Raw genomic sequence first — 21,221 nt, forward strand, 5'->3', positions numbered from 1 at the left:
CTGTGTTTAGTCAACATGGAGATAAGCACCAACTCAACAGGCGAGGTAAGATTTTCTGAATATCAGAGACTGTTTTCTTAAAGGACAGTCCAGTATTCTTTGATTGGTTCATCTTATCTCTGTACAAATACAATTGTGTGATTGGATCAAAAAATAAAGTTTCCAGGGAGGGTCAGGATGAAAGAAGGGTGGGATGAGTTTTAATGACCCATACTGGTAGCCTCATGCTGAGCCTGATGGCCATTAGATCTACCTACACTCTAACAAAGGGGTGGGGAACTCCAGGTCTCAAGGACCGGTATCCTGCAGGTTTTATTTGTCCTTCATCCAACACACCTGATTTAAATGGCTAAATTACCTCCTCAACATATCTTGAAGTTCTCCACGGGCCTGGTAATAAACTAATCCTTTGATTCAGGTGTGCTGACCTCGGATGAGATCCAAAACCTGCAGGACACTGGCCCTTGAGGCCTGGAGTTCTCGAACCGCTGATCTAACAGTTTGCATGAGTTTGTGAATAGTATACAGTTCTTGTTGAGAATAATTCACCTTAATGTTAAGTGACTGTCTTTAGTGAATCAAAACATGTTTATTTTGCATGTGTTGCATGTGTATTTCTTTGTCTTTTAGTCACTTGAACAAGTGCAGCCTGATTTTGCATCCCAGCATGATGGACATGCTCCCAGCAGCATGCTGCAAACCCTGCACCAAGCCCTTCTGGATAGTCAGGAGCTGGATGCAGAAAATGCTGCTCTGAGGCAGCAGCTCACCCAGTGTAAGGAAGAAAGACAGATGCTGGTTGAGAACCAGAAAGAAATCAAATTTTATGAAGAGGAGAGGAAGAGAACAAAGAAAGAAATGGAGATTAACCTCAGGTCCCGGAAGCAAACACTGCACCACCAGCAAACCATCTTGATTATTTATATTTTACCACAGATGAACATTTTCATACAGCAAATGTTTTGTACTTCATCAAAGTTAAACTACAAGCCCCGAAGTAGTTCGACTTATGAACGTGTATGACCTTTTTGATTTGATACAGATTTTTACTGCCAGATATTGGCTGGAATAAAATCCTGAACAAGAACACCCAGAGAGCACACCCGGGAGCCAAATTTAGCGAGCATTTGTGGCTTGTATAAGCTGAAAAACTTGAGATTTTAAGATATGTTCACACACTGTGTAATTTTGTTATGGTGTCAATGTGATGTTGTAGGTTGTCATATTGAAAAAGGTCTAGGTCTAGTATATCGTTGTAATGTTTGAGGATGCTCCATAAAAAAAACTTGTGGTGGTAATATAAAGTCTTTGCTAATTTTCATATTTGGTGTGATCTTCAAACCAAATCTGAAAATGATATATTGAAAACCTTAAATGCCAGACCACCTCCTCTACACACACACACACACACACACACACACACACACACACACACACACACACACACACACACACACACACACCATTTTCTCCAGATTCAGCTTCAGCTCACAGGCTGCTGCCTTGATTATTTCCTGTTACATTTTAGGATTAAAGCTTAAAGTCATCTTTTCCCCTTTACTGCTTTCAAGGTGATTTCCAGGTGACCAAGAAATAAGGTACCAAACCATGATGCCCCCTCCACCATAGTTCACACTGAGAATTTGTTGGCTTTCTTTCCTCAAAATACAGCTTTTATTTTATTTTTTCTGTTAACTTTTTTTTATTTGTATTTATCTATTTTCCATGTTGTTTGTATGTGCTCTTGAATTTTGAAAATTTGTACAGTTTGTGTTTGATCTTGAGGCAAATGAGGCATGATTCACAAATATCAGTCTTTCTTAAACAGCAGACTATTAGTAAAGTGATGCTAAGAACATCTGATCCTAGGGGGAGTTTTTGAGAAGTCTGCATCGTGAACAATTAATCTGCCGCTCCCTTTAGGATCATCACAGTGAATCATCTATCTCCATCTCACCATGTTTTTTGTATCCCTTCAGTTACACCAACCTCTCTGCATGTCCTGCTTCACTACATCCAGGAATCTTCTCGCCGTTTTTTTCTCTTTGTCTTCAATTTGACAGCTCCATATTTAACATCCATTGTACAGTATATCCACTGTCCTTCCTTCGCACAAACATTTTCTGCCCTGCGTCTCTCACTCTGTCTCTTAACCGCTCATCCCTAGCTGTCCCTCTGATGTAGGGTAGACCAGGGTTGGTTGTCACACTTTTTACTCCTGCATGAATTGTTGATCATTGAAACATTTTAACATGACAGTATATGGTATGGGACTGATTGTCCCTATAGTTATTAATGGGGTTTCAAGCCTTTTGTAAACCTTCCCTTTCCTTTGCTTTGGATGAGGTTTTTACACTCATCCACCTTCACCACCTCTGCTCCTTGCAGTTTCACTCTTACACCTGTCTCCCTCTCGTTCAAGATATTAAATACAAATAGAATAACTTTATAACTAATAGCTTCTGTTATTAGTTAATTCGGGTTGTGTTTGTCTTTTTGTGATTATGTGTCTGTCAAAATTAGACCTTAGTTTAAGCCATTAATGCCTTATTTCAACTCTACGTGAATGAAAATGGTAAAACAAGATGGGCAACGCCCCCAGTTGGCCATATTAATATCACATGTTTCAATATTTATGACCTGAAACAAACTGTGACCTTCTAAGATTAAAGCGCAATCTACTACTTTAGTCTTACAGAAAATGAACAAATAATTAATTGTGTCTGCATTAATATATATAAGAATATAATAATATTTTATTTTTACTATTGAAATTTGAGCAGCTTTGATGCGTTTATAGAAGGTACCGGAAGTGCACCCTACAACTTCCGGTGAAATACAAATCATGCAGCGCCGCATTTGTCATTCACTTTAGCGTGGTATGAATTTCTTAAATTCCCTGTGCTTTGTGTTTGTTTTGTGGTTGTATTAATGTTTGGGTCAAATGTTGTTACTTTTAACAATGAGAAGGGGCGCATAAAGTGTAACCAAGCCTCTAACTCAGAACTGTTTTTACTTGTAAGCTAGCTAACTTTAGCTAGCCCTTCCTGTTAGTATGCCGGGCTAACTAAACTATGCTATGGTACCCGTAGTCGCGAGCCAAGTACAGCTATTACTGTCACGCGGTTTTATTCTTTGCCGAGCCAGAGAACAGTTATTTCTTTATGCTTTCCCTCAGCCTGATCAGTGGGATAAAACCATGTTCACTCCGCCGAAGGAGGGGATGCCCAGCATGATAGACAGGGCGCTGAGGATGAGGAGGGAGGAGCAGGCTCGTCAGGTGGTCCTTGCCTGGGCTGTTCTAAACGTATCTCTTGCTGGCATGATTTACACTGAAATGTAAGTTACATACCTCAATGTTAAATAATGCTGCGTGCTTGGCGGTGTGGTTATGTACTCGTCTGGTTTTATTTTTTACTTTTCTATCAGGTCAGGCAAGCTGCTGAGCCGATACTACAACATTACCTACTGGCCTATCTGGTACATCGGTGAGGCTCCTCTACACTACTGCACAAACAGCAACGCAGACCTAATATACCGTATTAGGCTACGTATCAGAATTGTGTTTTGCTTCTCTGTTCAGAATAAGTCCTATTTATTCTCAGCTGTGCTTAAAGTAACATTTACAGTGTAGAAAAGTCTTAACTCATGCTTCACTTCTTCATGTTTTGCTTCCAAGCAAACAGACTTTCTTGTAGGGTTATATGTGTTCTTCTTATAGTTGTCCTGACTTTCTGAAATTCTTTCAGAGTTTTTCTTTGGACATTGGCTGCTTTTACAACAATTTTAAATTGTAACTTGAGAGACTTGTTTTTCATGCTGTATTTCCATTCGTTTGCATATGAGAGGAATTTTGCACAATGCTTTTAATACTTTTAATAATACTTTTAATTTGCCACCTGCATGTTCATGCTCTGCTACAGTCTTTTATTTAGTTTTTTTCTTCTTTTACAGAACTGGTGCTTGCCTCCCTTTTTAGCCTCAATGCTCTTTTTGACTTCTGGAAGTATTTCAAATACACAATGGCTCCGTCCACCATTGCTGTAAGCCCTGAGCAGCATCACCTTCTGGGTCTGAGAAACACAAGTGAGGCTTAAATTTATGGTTTATATTTTTCCACACCTTTTGTCCAGTTCTTGCTATGTTCAAGACCCTTTGTGGCAAGTAAAGTAGCATAAAGGAAGCCCCCCCAATCTTTAGATGAACATATGAGCCAGAGTTGGGGTTTTTTGTTTTGCAGGTATTCAGGCATCTCCGCCCCAAAAGCCAGAAAAGAAGGAAGCTCCGGCTCCAGCCCAGTCATCTCCTTTGCAGGGCCAGAGCGTGCTCAGCTTTAGTCCCTCTCGTACAGCTTCCAGCAGCCCCAAGTTCTCCCCCAGCTGTGTTCCTGGATATAGCCCCACACTCAGCAACCCATCCCCAACAAACAGTGCAGGAGGCCCCTTTTCCCCTTCTGTGTCCTTTGGAAAGGTACTTTTAACCAGGAGTGACATGAGTACACGAGAAAAAAAGAAAACTGAACTCCATTTCCTTTCCATTAACGATTCTCCTTGTTTCAGGTGCTGAACTACAGTCCACCCTCTGGCTCCTCTCCTTATCCCACTACTATTGGGTCAGCAGAAGGCTCCAGTTTGAGGGCTCGTTACCGCACACCTCCCTCAGTGTTTAACTCCCCTGGAAGCAAGGAGGACTACATGGAGGATCTGAGAAGTCTGGAGAGGTTCCTGCGAACAGAGGAGGAAAGGAGTCATCGGAGCCAGCTTGGTAGGTAGCTAAAGTAGAGTAGATCACAGAGGAAATTGTAGGTTTCATTCACGATTTTTAAAGCATGAATGAATACAATTAGGCAGTTGGGTTTATGCTCACAAGCAAGGTTTGAACTACAGCCTTGAAGGATAGCGCCTCTCTTGGACATTGTACAGATCCAAGAGTGGAAAATCCTTATTATTTGAAACTTTGGCTATAGTTAGCATGAGTATCCCCCATTCTAACATAGTAGGTCACTTCTGATGTCATGATGGCGTCATTCCCTGTGTAGGAAGTCCAGAGTCTTTGTCTCCAAGTCACAGTCCTACGTTTTGGAACTACAACCGTTCGGTGGGAGATTATGCGCAGAGCCTGAGGAAGTTCCTTTACCAGCCTGCATGCCGCTCTCAGGCGCCTTCTGCCCACAAGGATGAGACGGACCTGGGCTCCAAACAGGCTGCAGAGGAGGTCTGTGTGTCAGTATTTGTTTTTTGGGCGGGGTTTATCAGTTGAAAGGTTAGCCTTTTTTTTGTCTCTTCTTTAAACTATAGTTGGCTCTTTTGAAAATGTTTTCTATCTCCTTTCTGATACGTAGGTGTGGGCGAGAATCACAACCAGTCGCCCGGTTTTAGATCGCATTGATGGCTGGACAGCCAAGCTTAGAAATGTGAGTAGGGCTTCACTTGATTATCTATATATTTAATGTATTCCAGGTGTCCAGAAATATTTGATCTGAATTTTAAAAAATGATTTTATGTGTGTCTGCAGTGGATCAGTGATACTATCTTGGTCCCCTTGGTCAAAGAAATAGACTCAGTTAATAGCTTGCTCAGGAGAATGGGCTGCCCAGAGCTCCAGATAGGAGGTAAACTTCTAAAATCTGCTATTGACTGATGAGTAGTAAGGAGTTGCCTCAAAATATTTCCAAATCAATTGAAATTGACACTCTGTAGGCACTGTTATGCCAGCTACTTTACTTTTTCACTTTTTTTCTCCACCAGAGGCCAGCATAAGCAGTCTGAAACAGGCAGCAGTGACCAAAGCCTCCTCCATCCCTACTTTGAACTCTATTGTCCAATACTTGGATATCACACCCAACCAGGAGTATCTAGTGGAGCGGATAAAGGGTGCGTTTAATATTAAAGCATATAGGCATTAATATATATATATATATATATATAAAAAAGTCCTGTATACCTGCATCAAACTAAATAAAATGTGTTATGTCCAGCCATGAAAAATGAACACTGTGGACCTGTGATTGGACTTCACTGCATATGTGCTGTGTGTTTTATTTCTTCTTTGTGTCAGAGCTGGCTCACAGCGGTTGTATGAGCTCCTTTCGCTGGAACGGTGGTGGTGACCTGAAGAACAGGAAATGGGATACAGACCTTCCTACTGACTGTGCTGTGAGTGTACATGACCACACCCAGCGATATCCACACAGACATAATGAGCAGCAATTATTTATTTATTATGTGCATTTAATAAATGTCGCATGTGAGTATACTCAAAATGTGTTTAAATTGCTCCAGTGTTCAGTTCTCATCATATAAATGATTTTTTTAATGCTTCTAAAGGACAAGGATGGGGTGTGAATGAGCTAAAAAGTAAATGTCAGTAGCAAAGGTTGGAATAATTACCGTAATTGTTCTACTCGTCAGATCAAAGCGACCTTGCTCTTTTACTGCACACGCTGTGGCTCAGTTGTGTCACAATAACTACGTGTCTGTCTTCTCAGATCCTCATGCATGTGTTTTGCACATACCTGGACTCCAGGCTGCCTCCGCACCCAAAGTACCCAGATGGGAAGACTTTCACTTCTCAACATTTTAGCCACACCCCGGACAAACCTGGTGAGCACAACATTAGATAGGATTTGAAGAATAGTACTTAAAGACTTAAGATGGCCACTGTTTGATCCTCCTTGAAATCCAGCATTGCTTTTTTTTCTTTTGTGTCACCTTTTTGTATTAACTCACAGATGTTACCAAGGAGAACCTCTTCTGCATTCATCAAAGCAGCACCACTCCTCCTCACTACCAGCTCATCTACCAAGGACATGTCTACAGTCTTCCCAAGGTTCTCACTCCTTTTTATTTTCTTCTTTTTTTAGGAATGCACCAGTTGTAAAATTGTTGGCCATTTGTAGGCAGTGTTTAAATTAACAATGTAACCAATAATTTTGCAGTTGTTACATATTCCTCTGTTTTCCCAAGGAAACATTAAAATCTCCTTCATGGAGGATAACTTAAAATACTAATGCCATTATCACATTTTCAAATGTTGGGATGCTGAATAAAATGATTTGCAAATCAAAAACCCATGTTTTATTCATAAAAGAATAACTCTTGTTACTTACATTAAATCCATGGGCCTTCCTCGTCCTAGAGAAAGAGCCAGCATGTAACGGGCGTATCGTTCAGTAACATTTGAGGTTTTCTTGCTTGTTTGTAACACTTTATTGCGCTGATGTGAACCTATGTTGATTTCGGTTACAGGGCAGGAACAACCTGTTCCACACAATCCTCATGTTCCTCTATGTTATTAAGACCAAGGAGTCAGGGATGCTGGGGTGAGTGTTTCTCTTTATTCAAAGCTAGTTGGATTTTAATCTCCAACGTGAACAGAGCCATTAGAAAGAATCATGAAATGATTCATTTTCCCGATAGAAATGATGCACTAAAGTTCAGATTTAAGATAGACTTTTATTTATTTTAAGTGACTACTTTGACCTTGTCTTGTGTACTGTGGTTAAATTGTTCTCATATTCTCCTCAGGAGAGTGAATCTGGGCCTCTCAGGTGTGAACATCCTGTGGATATTTGAGGACTGAGGCGTCATCCTCAAATATTAAGTTACAAGGGAACTCCAAGTGGATTTGAGGACATGTGTGTCCCCTTTCTGGTGCACATGAGCAAAAAAAAACAACAACAAACAAACAGCACACAAGACTTCAGTTAGAGTAGATGCATGTTCTCTGAACATTTTGATGATTGACAGCCTGCTGTGTTTTCTTTTTTCATTTTTAGAGACATGTTTCTTTTTCACCACAGAGTGCTTATGATACAACAAAGAGCTGTATTTTTTAACAGTGTTTGGAGTTTCTGATTTTTTTACTTTAAGAATGTACCCGCATGGCAGCCTTGTAAATAATATACCTCAGATTTATCTGGTGGACAGCAAGGGCTCAGACCCATCAGCTTGAATGTAAATAGCAACCTTTTGTCGCTTTCCCCCCCCCCCTGCCCTGTTGTAGTTTAGAATGCAATAATCGGATTATTCCTGGCATGCGCTTGAATTACTGGGGAGGGAAAAAAAGACCAGTGGATATTGCAGCTATGCTGAAAGCAGTTGTACGTATATGTACAGCTGCGGAAATGCTGCACATACATGTACAACAGTTGAACTATATGTGATGGAGAGATGAAAAGCCTTCAAGTCACCAATGTCTGTTTCTGTGAATATTTCTTTTCCTTAGATTTTATACCACCCTCTACATGTTTGTTTTCGATAAAGCTGTTTTACGAGTGTCAAATGAGACTTGGAAATTAAATTGAAATATTAATAATAGAAAACACTTGTTTCTTCATTTCCTTGAACTGTGCGCAGTGTGCTTGAGATCTGTTTTTTTTTTTTTTTTTTAATATCTTAGGCATCCACTTGGTGGCAGTGCAGCTCCTTATTTGTGATTTGACCTTCGTCTTGTACCCGTCTTATGTACCACCGCATTATGTGATGCAGTATATTGACAGTGTTGATAAACACTCCGCTACACACAGAGTGTAATAGCACAGCCTGCTCTTGCTTACTTTGACAAAACAAGTAAAATGGTAAATGGCCTGTAATTGTATAGCACTTTACTAGTCCCTAAGGACCCCAAAGCGCTTTACGCATCCAGTCATGCACCCATTCACACACTGGTGATGGCAAGCTACATTGTAGCCACAGCCACCCTGGGGCGCACTGACAGAGGCAAGGCTGCCGAACACTGGCGTAACCGGGCCCTCTGACCACCACCAGTAGTGGATTTTGTACGTTGTAAATATTTTATTTTAGAAAGAAATTTGATTATTTTTCACAAAAAAGATCTAAGTGTGCATTTTATGAGATTTCTCTTGAAACCGCATTATCTGCAAAGCTCACGTTTGTTATGTAGTTTATTGTCGTCCTCTTTTTATTAAAAACTGCATTTCCCAGAGTGTATTTAACAACCCGGCTATCTCTATTGGGGAAATGTGGTCTCAATGTCTATTAGGACTCTCTTTTTAGCTAATTTAAATGTATTATGATAATAAGTAACGATATTGTTCTTTTGCTGCATGTATTGACGTCCAATAAAATGTTACTCATGTACGAATAACTGGTGTGAGAAGTGTCCTGTGGGCCATTGAGCTACTTAGTGGAACTACAAGAGCCACAATGCATTTGGCCGTCGTGGCTCCTCCGCTCACATCCGCTTGACTCGCTATCGTGCTGGAAAAAGGACTTTGAGAAACTGCAGCGATGTCAGTCCAGGTTGTGGCAGCGAAAATGGCAGAGGTCGAACTCAAAGACGTCCCCACCGGCAAAGACCTGCCGGCTGAATCCCCGGTGACACCCACGTCGGAAGGCAAGAACCTCCCCAGAAACGACCCGCGTGAGGCCGGTTCCGCGGCTGCCGTGTCCCCTACCGCGGAGCCTTCCGCGAAAGCCGGGGAAGGAGGCACGGGCTTGCTCACCCCAAACCCGGCGAAGATGCCTCAAGCGTCGTCTATGAAACGCTCGGACCCGCAGCAGAACGGCGGGGAGGCGTTTGTCAACCGGGACGGAACCGTTGCCGAGGCTCCTCGCATGAAAAAGGTAAGACAGGCGGGATTTTTCTCCCCTCCACATAAGTGCTTTTGTATATCTCGCTGTTGCTGGACCACCACTGAGGACCTCGCCGCAGCGCGAGCTTGCTGGGAAAGCTGGCATTGTGTGACGATGCTAACAGGCTAGCTGGCACCAAAGCTGAATCGGCGGCGGCCGTTGACGGTTTAAATTATGCTTTTCACTGCTTATAACACAAGGGAAGGAATGTTATTCTTTTTCTCATACCCGTTTTCACTAAGGCTAACTGAATATTTAGGACTCAGGAGGTGGGCGACAGTATCCAACTGTTCTCACAAGTTGTGCTGATACTGGGTATTTAAAAGCTCTCTCATAGCATGAGGTCCCACATGCTTTTGTAGGTTTGTGTATATTTGTGTCACATTATCTTGAGCATCAACGTGACAAACGCAAAACACAGACCGCTTACATTTTTCGGATATGGTCTTTTCAGTCATAGTTTAATTGTGGCACACACCTTTCTTATTTTTGAAGCAGCTCTGATTATTGACACTTGGGTGTCCTTCTGTGGAACTTCATGACCCTTGCTTGACCTCAGATTATTATGTTAAAACTATTCACAGTTCACTGCCTGTAAAACAGACATGCCGTTTTAGTTTAGTCAAATTTATGCAGTTGTGCAGTTAATGCAGGTGTGTGGTCTAACTTGGCTGTAACAGTAGTCAGTGATGCGTAACCCTTGTGACCTGGTTTATAAAAATAAACCTCTTTGAGTCTGTAACACCTATAATTGATACCTTAGGTGGATTTAGGCACTGTTTAGCTGTGGTTGTCTTATCGCTCTGCTCCTTACAAGGTCTTTTTTTAGGACAGAAGAAGGGCAACGTTCAAGGAAAGGACATTTTTTTTTAATTTGATAAGAAAATGATTGCAGGAGCTTTATTAACAGTTGCATATCCTGTTATCTTTGTAGTGGACTTTATTAGTAGTGGTCAGCTGTTGCACTAATACACATGCCACTTTAGTGTTTTTTGGCTTCAGAAAGCCTAGAAATTGCGTGAAACCCGGTGAAAGGACAAGTCGGGTGGGATGCACTCCCCACCCACACCCTGTACTACGTCAGTGATCCTATCCTATTAAACCAAACCCCGAAGGAAACCCAGCTTAAAGACCCTTTAGCCAAATGTTTGGTAGTAACGTGAGAGAATGGAGTGCGCAGCACAGAGCAGATGGCTTCAAGTACCTCAGACTGTCAAAGCGAGCCGGCATCTAGAAGAGAATGAGCAGTCGGAAACACCGGGCTTGCAGGGGGAAGCGCAGCCAGAGCTATGGGAAAGCAACAGCCACATCTGTGCTACTGAGGAGGCCAAGTTTGAATGCAGGTGCAAGGTACAGACTGTTGATTAAGGGGAGAAGTAGTTGTGAAAATTTACTTAAAATAGTGCTTTTTTTTTTTTATTTGAAAGTAAACATTTTGGTCACACTTGTTAACTCTTTACCAATATTTCCTTCAAATATCAGTGCAGGCACTCTATTAAATATCTGATCATTATATGTTGATCTTTATATCCTGTTGTTATGGCTTAGCTTGTGTGATTAAAATGTATGTCTGTCTTTGAATTTTCATTGAAGTGTGTTGTCTTGTTTCAAGTTCATGGGATGCAGAGAGTCCAGAAAGCTTGAGTTGAGGATGAATGCCATCCTGAACACTTTTAGGGCTGAAGTCTGCCTGTTATGTAAATTTCTGCAGTGTGTTGGAACTGTATTGGTCTGATCAACTGTTTTTCAGTATTTGTGTTTATTCACAGAAGGTTGCCTGCAGCCTATTTATAGATGATGAAGTATAGCAGGAGTAATGGTACTGCATTATAGATTTATATGACCACAGCCTGGCCTCGAGCATCTGCTGAACTGTGCTTCCTCAGTTGCAGTAAAAGCTAAGTGAAGCACTGGGGACGATGATGCAAGTACGCAGCCAGGCAGGGCAGTGGTGTTGACTGGCTGGATGGCTGGCTGGCTTTTAATCCTTGCCTCTATCATGTCACCACATGAGGGGATTAAAAGGCCAGCTTGCTGTTGTAGGTGAGCCCAGATGTAAGCTTTCTGAGTCAGTGATGAGTGTGATTGTAACCCGTCCAGCTCGGCTCGAATATCTCCAGCCTCTGGGAAGTTCTGGGTGAAGGCTCCAGCTGCGGAGTACTTCAAGAAGCGGGCCTAGCTGCTATCATGTTTGCTGTGCGAGACTCGTGTGGCAGGCAGACATTTTTGTAGCTGCATACTTGGTCAGTAGTGTCACCTGCCTGATTTGGCAGGGATTGCACTTCCTAACAGGTTTATGGGAAGCATGCATAGTGATGTTATTACCGTATTTCCCGGACTACAAAGCGCACCTGAATATTAGCCGCACAAGCTAAAATCAGGGGAAAATCCTGTTTTGTACATACATTAGCCGCACCTGACTAAAAGCCGCAGGTGTTTCAATGTTGACTTCTCATATGTAAGAGAATATGCACAAAGGGAATTGTCAGGAAAGAGATGGCTGTTTGGAGACACACCCCTTTTTATTAATATTTTGAAAAACAAGTTATGGGTACATATTTGCATAACTTTTTAGGTATATGTACAAGTAGCGGTAATTACAAGTACGAAACATGTACTGTGCTTCATAAACGAGTAACAAATGTAGTACATAACAATAACCTACAGCACACCAGAAAAATAGATTCGGACTACCTTTTAGGCTCAGGTGCAGTGACACGGCTTTAACAAGAAGAAAAGTCAGTCATTCACCACCATCTTTCTCTTCTTCCTGCGCACTAAAACCACCAAAGTCCTCTTCTCCAGTGTCGGATACGAACAGGCTCAGGATGGCTTCGTCATCCACTCTCGGCTTCTTTCCTTCGTTGTCACTTTCAAAACCAAACAAATCCTCGTTGTCAGTGTCAGAGTCGAACACCCTCAGAAGGGCCATGGCGGTGTCCTCCTCTCCATCATGCAGCAGTCCAGCCCTTCGAAATCCGTTGGTGATCATGGATGTTTTCATACTTTTCCACGCTGTCAGATTCCACTGGTGGAGTTGAGCATAACTTGCTTTTCGCAAGTTTATCGCCGCTCGTCATCCACGCCTCCTGCTGAACGGGTAGCGCTACTTTGAAGTTTGTTTTTCGCGCTACTTGTACAGCACTGTTGCCTGGCGGATGGACATGTGACCAACATACCACTCTTGAACCCCGATACTGTGTGTCTGATCACATGCCCTTCCGCCAGGCAACGTAGTGCCGTACAACAGCGGAACAAATAAAACAAATCGTCTTACGATATGACAAAAATCATGGACAATCCATAGAAAAGCCGCACCTGACTAAAAGCCGCACCTGACTAAAAGCCGCAGGGTTCAAAGCTTGTGCAAAAAGTAGCGGCTTATAGCCCGACAATTACGGTAAATGATTTCACAGAACAGCAGGATCTACCAGGAACATTCCTCTCTGTTGTAATGTTATATCACCTACTAAGCTGATGTTCCTGGTAGTGCTCACTGGTTAACAGGCTTAGTGACATGTGGCTCAGGACGAAAACAGTTTTGAAGGTGGGGTTGTGTTTCACAGAGTCAAAAATCAGCCCAAGTTGTTGTTGCCACGTGTCGATGGTTCTATAGGTTTCCACTCTAATGCCACTCATCATTAATTGTAACTATATTTACACCAGCCTGCTCTGTAAAAGGCACTATTGTTGTGATCAGTTTCATGCAGGTGTCAATATGGTGAGATGAAGCAGGGAGCTAGTACGATGTGCTGAAGCCAGCTGAGCTAAAGATTGCGCAGCCTGTTTCCTCATCAGTTCCTTCCATGCTCTCGTGATTGTTCCAAGTCCTCTGGTGAAGGATATGAGGTGGCTGCTCTGTGGTTTCTCAGCGCGGCCATCTTCATGCAAGCACATTGATCTTCATCTCCCCGTGACTGTTCTCAGCTACAAAGGAGAATGTGTCACTGTCCTTCCCCTGCGCCCTCTGATTGGTGAGTCACCTCAGCAACTGAGCTGGTCTGTGTGTGGGGCAGTGCCTGCATTGTGGTGCTCACATGCACTTCCTAAGGGATTGAAGTTGAATTATTATGTCCTACCCCTACTTTTGTATTCATCAAATAGATTATAGGAATAAATATATTTATTCAAGTCCCCTCTTCAGATAAACTTGTAGACCCTGACAGATATAAATTTTTTGAGATAGATATGTAGTTATTTAAATATCTAATATCGGAAAAATTTTATTAGATTTTTTGAAACACACAAAAACACAGATTTCCCTAACATTTTGTTGTGTGTGTTATTTATGAGTCACTATTACGATAACATAACAATGCAGTTTTATTAAAAGTCAAGGGTTCCAATATGCTCTGCTCAACTCTGCTGGTTGTATTTGTGGCGCACTACACACACACACACACACACACACTACACACACACACACACACGCGTCTACATCTTTCTCACATCTACTTTATTACTTAATTTTTATATTTTGACTGTTATAAATACCAGTACCAATATATCGGTAAGGAGCTAATATCGGCCGATACATGGGCCCCACTGATATACTGGCTAGACTCTTGGCTAGACCTTATTGAGCTCATTGCCAACTCTATCCTTTTGGACTCCAGTAGAATGAGTCGAAGTTCAAAATAATCCTCATTTATCTTATACTGGGCCATCGTGCAGCACATCAATTTGCCAACCTTCTTCTGATTGGCTGTCCCTCCAAAACAGAAAGTTTGAAGGTAGGGCTGATGTGCTCACAGCCATCTCTCTGACTTCATACTGAGCCGAATGTTGAAACAGAATCTGACCCTTAATGTTTAGAGCAGTCTGAAGCCTGTGGTCACTTGAGCACACCTTGACCTCATTATCTGAAACTTTGGGCATGTTTAATATGAGCATCTTGAAAGGCGCTGTATAAATACAGTTTTACTTTTTGCTGGCGACTCCTTAAAAGAAAACTGTTATGGTTCCACTTTGACATGAACTATTGAGTCTTGAATTTAATACAAATTAATTGCTATAATTATCTTTTTGTTGGCTAGCACGTCTCTACTACAGATACAGCACAAAGAGCCGTATTTCTACTGTCATTTTTATATCTGTCTAACAACGTGACAGCTTCCCAGCTTCACAAGTGCCCTTAAATGCTGATTTGGAAACTCGATGACAGGACTAAAAAGCTCACAGGAGTTGTGAGGTCCCAGCAAGCTTTAACGCATTGTCAGAGGTCACCGGAGAAGCATTAAGAATGATCGACAGCCCATGCCCAGACCTTGAACCTCATGGTAGTTTGAAGGCCTGCCTTAGTGGGGAAAGTTCCTGGCCCCTTTTTAAGACAGTAGAGTGGACTGTCTTAAAAAGAACAAACCCAGTTGTAAGGAGTGGTGGAGAGGCCCAGGCAGGCCTGCATGGGATCCACTAGTTAATCAGACCTGGGTAGAGCTTTAATGGCTGTAGTAAGTGGTTGGGGTTTTAATGTGTGTGTTTGAGTGCATAGCTTGAATGTAAATGATTGATTAATCAGTTAGTCACTGGTAAGCCTGATTGGTTGTATGTGTATGTAATACTAACTTAAAAGATCAAAGAGCTATATCTGTGGATTACTGTGAAATACTTCCAGGCAAGAGACCAAGTAATATATCTCAAAATAAATGCTTATAGGAACTGAATGGTACTGTTGTGTGATTTGGCAAGTCTGAACTGCCTCTTCCACTCATGGTAGAGGGTGTATATTTGGCCAGCTTTGCCCTCAGTGCACTTAGCTGAGGTTTATCGCTCTTTTTAATGGCCTATGAGTGAAACCCCCGGATTTATCTGATCTTTCTCTGGTGCTCTCACTCTCCTCTTGCTCAAATTACCATGTCACACCACTTTTTATTTTTGCTCCATCTCCCCTCTGGTTCTGCTCAGGCTGTGTGCCTCATGTCAGCCTGCTCAACAATACTTTCCAAACAGTGGATCAGCAGACTTCTTAAAATAACCCCCAGAACAGTCTGAGTTACAAACTACCCACACCGCAGGATACCGCTTCCTCTGTCGTTTTTTATTATTTAGCTTTCACGCCGTGTCTCACTTTCTCACAGTCTTGGTGTTCCCGTACAGCACAAGACCTTTTCCCAGCGCGAATCCCAGCACCACTATGTGTGAGATCATGCCTGCCTAACCATCTTTATCCATGGCACTTGGGCCAAATCAGGAAATGGACTGTTAGTACTTTACACCAGTTACAGTTTCTCTCGCTCCAAGTTGCCAAATAGTTAGCCCTTCATCGCTGTCCAGATTGGTCGTTGTAGCGGCTGCTCTGCTGTAGGGCTGCATGCATGGATGGATAAAATAAGAATCAGAATTTTCACACTGAAAAGGTCGTCACGTGGTCAACATATTTGTTACAATATTCTCAACACTAAATAAAACTAACCAGCAGCCTGGTCATTAAATCCCAGTTGTGCAATTGATAAATAATGGCTGCTTTCATTATGTAATGCATTAAAGTAAAATGCCACAACCAGCTTTATTTATATAGTATTTTATTCACGTATGAATACACACAACTCTTGCTGTACTTCCATTAACTGTGGACTGGCTGAGAGGTGAAGTCAAGCAAACATTCAACAAAACTGTGAGCTGTAATAAATGTAATAGAATAGAGTGGGCATAATGTAAAAATCTTTATAAACAGTTAGTCCTGAGGTCTTCTCCATACCCACACTCACATATTTGCTTTTGGGGAAAAATGATTACAGAATCAACTAATTTGGATTATTGTTTTTCACGAATGTGGCAAAGCTGTCCAGGCTGAGGAACCTAAATGAAGCAACCAGTTGAAAGATGCCTTGCAGCCTCTGAATTTGGGGTAGGGACCAGAGGAAAAATAATATGCTCAAAGTGCACTCTTCCCCAGTAAAGTAACAAATTGAACCCCTAACATCTACTAGTTTTTGGCCCTCTAGCAATGCTGAATGGTATTATGTAGTACTGTCACGAAGTAGGTAGTATTACTTTTCTTTGTAATCTAGCAACAGCCATCAACATAGAAGAAATAACTAGGTTCACTACCTAGAGGCATTGTTAAAGATTCAGTGTATCTACAGCCACATAGAAAGAGAATCTGTGAATGCGTTCTTTGTTTCTATTGGCAGTCCCTCAATGGATACCTGTTCTGCGGGCAGTGGCTACACTGCTTGATAGAACTATGCGGTTGTACAGCCAACATTTGGTAGGGACACAGGCTGCTTATGGTCTTATGGGTAAAAGATGGTTTTGTGGTGGTTGTGTGGACAGCTTTGCAGACCATCGTTTACGCGTTGCAGGTGTTTATGATCAGCGGTGGCCGGATCACAAACTGTGCGATACTTTTGCTTGTGCCGTTGGTCCTTCAGCCAGCTGCGGGGAAGGGCAACCTAATAACATATAAAGAGCTGAAGCGAAATCAAGCGTAAGCTTCTGGGTTTATTTGTGCAATTTGCTAACATACTTCCTCTTTGTTGTAAAGTAAATCTGGTTTGGCACAGGAAAATTCCAGCCTTTTGTGAGGCTGGTGGTAGCACAAAAATACAAATTATAGGCCAACAATCCAAATGCTGTCGGTGTCTCTGGTTATTATAAAGAATAAACACAATAGATAAACACAATGGATGTCTAATGTTTCTTTAATGGAAAGGGGAACTAATTGGCAAGTGAAAACTAAACAAATTGCAGCACTTAAAGTTCCTGAATGGGACAGCACTCTCTGCCAAGTTTGAAACTTCCCACCATCTTACAGGCACAAAAGTTTGCCCACCTGTATAAGAGAGCCATTCAGCTGTGCCTGTATGTGATGCAGTGCCTTCTGGTGAAATGGCAGTATTTTGCACCCTGGGATGAGAACACATTATCAGGGTAGACTGTCTGTGACATTTTAGCACAGTGGTTATACAGGGTTACCTTGGCATTAAGGGTGTGCAGCTGTCAGATTGGGGAGGGAAAAAAAAATCACTGATCGCTTGCATTTTACCTCCCAGTCTCCTGCTGTTCTTACAGCACACATTCATTTCTAAATTAGGTTGCACCTACATGTATCACCTTCCACTGGCAGATGATGCTGACTTTACTGGCCTTGACATCTAGTGCTCAGTATAGATGGGATCTGAACACCTGTCGTGGACAATTCATGAAGGTTTTCCCCTTTTCTTGCCTGTGGGTCTGGTTTGAGACTGGCACTTTAAGAGTCTTTGCATCCCTCCTAATGAGTGTACCACCCACACATACACATCTGCAACTCCCCAGTTGAAACTCATTTCCTGCCTTGTCATCCCAGCTTGGTATCACTGAGCATGTACAGCTGATTGAGTTACACATCTTTCCATCAATAGGCTTTTTACAAGCCTCAGATCCTTGGCACAGAGGAGTGAACATAATGAAGGGAAAAGAAGAGCACTCACTTTTCCTGGAACCCATGTTCATAAACAACCAGCATAGTGTGAAATTTTAAACCCCTTACTTTAGTTACTGTTGAACCAGCGAGGGAGCCCATGCTTTTTGTTTGTGTGTGTGTGTGTGTGTGTATGTGCGACCTCCAGCCTACAATGCTGAGTACACATGAGAATCTGTGGACATTAACAGACAAGTCACCAAGCATGAGAAGAAAATGGTGTTGGGCTGTGCTTGTTTCAATTTCCCCATACGATATAAATTATGCAAGGTTCTTGTGGCTCTTTAATGGAAAACAGAAATCTGTAATATTGTCGACTATGTAAACGTTCTTACTTATGGTTCTAACTTTAACACTGCAGTCAGTCACATACAAGTAAAACTGTAACAGAACAAACACCATGGTAGACACTTTGTAACACCTATAATTGTATGTTTTCAAAATTACACCACAGGGGCATGCTGGGTAATGTTGGCTAGACAAAAACAACCTGTTAGGAGCTGAGAGAGGCTTCATCACTAAATTTGGGAGCTTTCTATGCTGTATGATTTAGTTAGTTTTAAAGAGAAGGGGGGGAGGCAAACTAACAATATAAACATTGAATCCAAGAGTCTGTTTTTGTTATTTAGTGTTTTTATTTTGTTATTTTTATTTTAATTCTGTTATAAGAAGCAGTAGTATAAGGAACTATACAGTGGTTTAAAAATAAATGTCCGAGTCACCTGTCATTTCTTGATATATTATTGCAAGAAAGCCAGACTTTCTTGTCACCTTTAAAGAGATATTGAGCAATTGTTCTTTGTTTGTACATTAGCTACTTTTTCACTGAGTTTCAGATGACAATTCTCATTGGAATTTTTTTTGTCTGTCTTTAAGCCACTTAACACTGACCCATGAATCATTCAAGCATAAAAAAGGAACCTAACTCAAGGGATGAACCATTGTTGTCTACACATAACTGACAAAACACTTCACTTGTTCCAGTTCTTTAACTGAAAATACCAAAGATGAAAACGTTTGACAGGCATAAAGTAGCATTTTGCACCAACAAGGTGGTTCCCAAAAAGCTGTTGTTCAAAAACTTGGCGTATCTCGCCATGGAGGACAGAACTATCTGAGATCTGGTCATTTAGTTGATCAAGCTGCTCTTTATTGAATGCTCGTCAGAAATGGTCTTAGCTGAAGGGTGTCTGTGAACAAGCCATTCTTAATGAAGGGAAACTGAGAAAAGACACAAAGGTATACCAAATTACCCTGGAACTGGACTGAAAATCAGTGGCAGCAGTTCTTGTGGGGTGATGAATCCAGATTTTTGAACGTTTTGGTTCAAATCATCATTAATATGTACAAAAGAGATCAGGAAAGTGGTATAACAGCGAATGTCTATAGATGCTTGATTTTTCACCATGACAGTGATTCCAAACAAACTGCCTATGCTGGGTAGAAAAATGTACCATCAGTGATGGATTGGCCTCAGCAAAGCCCAGACCTCACCATTATTGAAGCAGCGTGGGATCTTAGAAGAAAGCTTTCTAAGAGAGTTCAGGCTGTGCCGAAGAACCCAGGCATGCTTAAAGACATGAAACCACTACTTCCCTTTAATTTTCTGTTGATTCTGTGAAAATATTGTTATTTTGCTGATCATACAGTAATATCAAAATGAAAATCTCCTTTTGTTACAGCACTAATTTAAACTAACAAAAACAAAATAAGTAGTGTACATTTCTGGTTGCACCTCCCAGCAATACAGCGAATGCTCTGTGCTTGAGCATTGCAAGTGAACAAAGGAACAACATTGTGCTCAAAAAGTGCTGCCTCACAAAAGGCCTTCACAAAGCCTGAAATGAGCCCCTACACACCCATCTGTCTATCCAGCTTCCTATTAGTTAGACAAAACCACCAACTCTTGGCAGAGAGAGACAATGGCTGCTAAAGCTTGAATCACCTTGGAGCTGGATAATGGATGTATAAATCCACTTCTAGATGTACACTTTATTACATTTGAGCTAAGGAAATTTCATTGATATGAGCAGAAGTAATGTTCTTTACTTAGTTAAGTCAGGCACATCATGTAAAGATGGTATTGCTAACAAACTGCTGTTTGAATAGTACTGTTTGAACAGACAGCCCTCTTCACAGTTGTGTCTTAGTATTTGATTTGTGGTCTTTTAGCAATCATTGACTAAAATGGCAAAACTCCAGGGTGTAAAACCCAAACAATAAGCTGAATGATGCTAAAATGTTACCTATAGCTCGGGGAAACTAGAGTCATATGATAATTATTTGCATAGGCGATATATGTGGAAAAAACCTCCTTCTTGGAGTAGCTTTAAACACCAGCTTTCCTCATATTTCATGTTGTTTGCTGCTGTGCAGGTTTTGTTGTTAGTCGGATTAATTTATAAAGACAAATCCAGCCTAATAACCAATGAAGAAATTGCTCCACAATCCTAATTAAACATAGATCATCGACCCCCATAATGGGTTTATTCAAAAATAGAGCAGCACCACCCCCTACTGTGTGCTTTTGATGTAATTATACCTTCCCCACAGGGAGCTGCTGCTATTTTTAGCATTTCAAAAAGAGGGAAGACAAAACACAAACACACATTTCCAGAGACAAATCACTTAATTTTTGAGATTTGTTGTGGCGTATTCTAAAAGTGTGTGGTGTTGCTTTCAAGCTCGTGGAAAAAATTATTATATATAATTACTTAATTGATTTTTGGTTAATGTTAAATTATGTTTCTTTCTAATGGTGGCATTTATCGACCCTGCAGTGGCTTAAAAAAAGTAGACTGGAGATGGATCTGTATAAAGGCAGCAGATACAGTTTGCTCTTTAATTTGCTAAAAAGGCCACAGACACAGTTTTGATGCATCACTTAGTCATCATTTGTCGATTGTCGCGGTTTGTTTTCTCTCAGATGTGAGAGCCACATAGTCAGAGTAGAAACAATTGATTATTAAATGAGCTGATCAATAGTAATATTGATGGCTTGGTCATCTCTGTGAATGGAGGTTATTTGACCACAGCCATTGAATGGGAGTGTGAAGCCTTTGGGCACCAAACCGTGCCCTAGTTTGATTGACGTAGTGGTGGAAAAAAAAGACCCTGTTACACAACTGAATTTTGGGACTGTGCATGTGAGATAGATAAAGACTATAATTAGACTCAGTGAGATTTTCTAATAATAGAAAATCTTTTCTATTTAATGCCAC

At 41.4% G+C, this 21,221-nt stretch overlaps 2 protein-coding genes across 4 annotated transcripts in view; both read left to right on the forward strand.

The window, feature by feature from the left end:
- Window positions 1-2,793: 2,793 nt before the first annotated feature.
- On the forward strand, window positions 2,794-8,323 carry tmem209 (transmembrane protein 209). The gene is made up of 15 exons (XM_040036076.1): window positions 2,794-2,879; window positions 3,179-3,339; window positions 3,430-3,488; window positions 3,955-4,086; window positions 4,241-4,470; window positions 4,560-4,764; window positions 5,039-5,214; window positions 5,342-5,413; window positions 5,515-5,611; window positions 5,748-5,873; window positions 6,058-6,155; window positions 6,488-6,602; window positions 6,731-6,828; window positions 7,248-7,321; window positions 7,527-8,323. The coding sequence occupies exons 2-15, from the start codon at window positions 3,200-3,202 to the stop codon at window positions 7,579-7,581; spliced, it is 1,677 nt and encodes a 558-aa protein (XP_039892010.1). The 5' UTR covers window positions 2,794-2,879; window positions 3,179-3,199; the 3' UTR covers window positions 7,582-8,323.
- Window positions 8,324-9,165: 842 nt separating this feature from the next.
- Window positions 9,166-21,221, forward strand: part of ahcyl2b (adenosylhomocysteinase like 2b) — a 48,855-nt gene continuing 36,799 nt past the window's right edge. The window contains exon 1 of one of the 3 annotated variants that reach the window (XM_040035107.1): window positions 9,166-9,587. In XM_040035107.1, coding sequence (XP_039891041.1) covers window positions 9,252-9,587 — 336 coding nt within the window. In that variant the 5' untranslated portion in view covers window positions 9,166-9,251. Of the gene's footprint in view, window positions 9,588-9,623; window positions 10,947-21,221 lie in introns of those variants that run through there. The other 2 variants (XM_040035106.1, XM_040035108.1) reach the window with 2 other exon arrangements.

Source organism: Simochromis diagramma, unplaced genomic scaffold (assembly GCF_900408965.1).
Source record: "Simochromis diagramma unplaced genomic scaffold, fSimDia1.1 OVJJ01000816.1, whole genome shotgun sequence".
Lineage (NCBI taxonomy): Eukaryota > Metazoa > Chordata > Actinopteri > Cichliformes > Cichlidae > Simochromis > Simochromis diagramma.

Bases quoted from the DNA above. Each gene is read 5' to 3' on its own strand.
- tmem209 (XM_040036076.1), top strand. From the start codon at position 3,200: ATGTTCACTCCGCCGAAGGAGGGGATGCCCAGCATGATAGACAGGGCG. The intron at 4,087-4,240 runs GTGAGGCTTAAA...TTTGTTTTGCAG, and splicing joins TCTGGGTCTGAGAAACACAA to GTATTCAGGCATCTCCGCCC. The intron at 4,765-5,038 runs GTAGGTAGCTAA...TTCCCTGTGTAG, and splicing joins GAGTCATCGGAGCCAGCTTG to GAAGTCCAGAGTCTTTGTCT.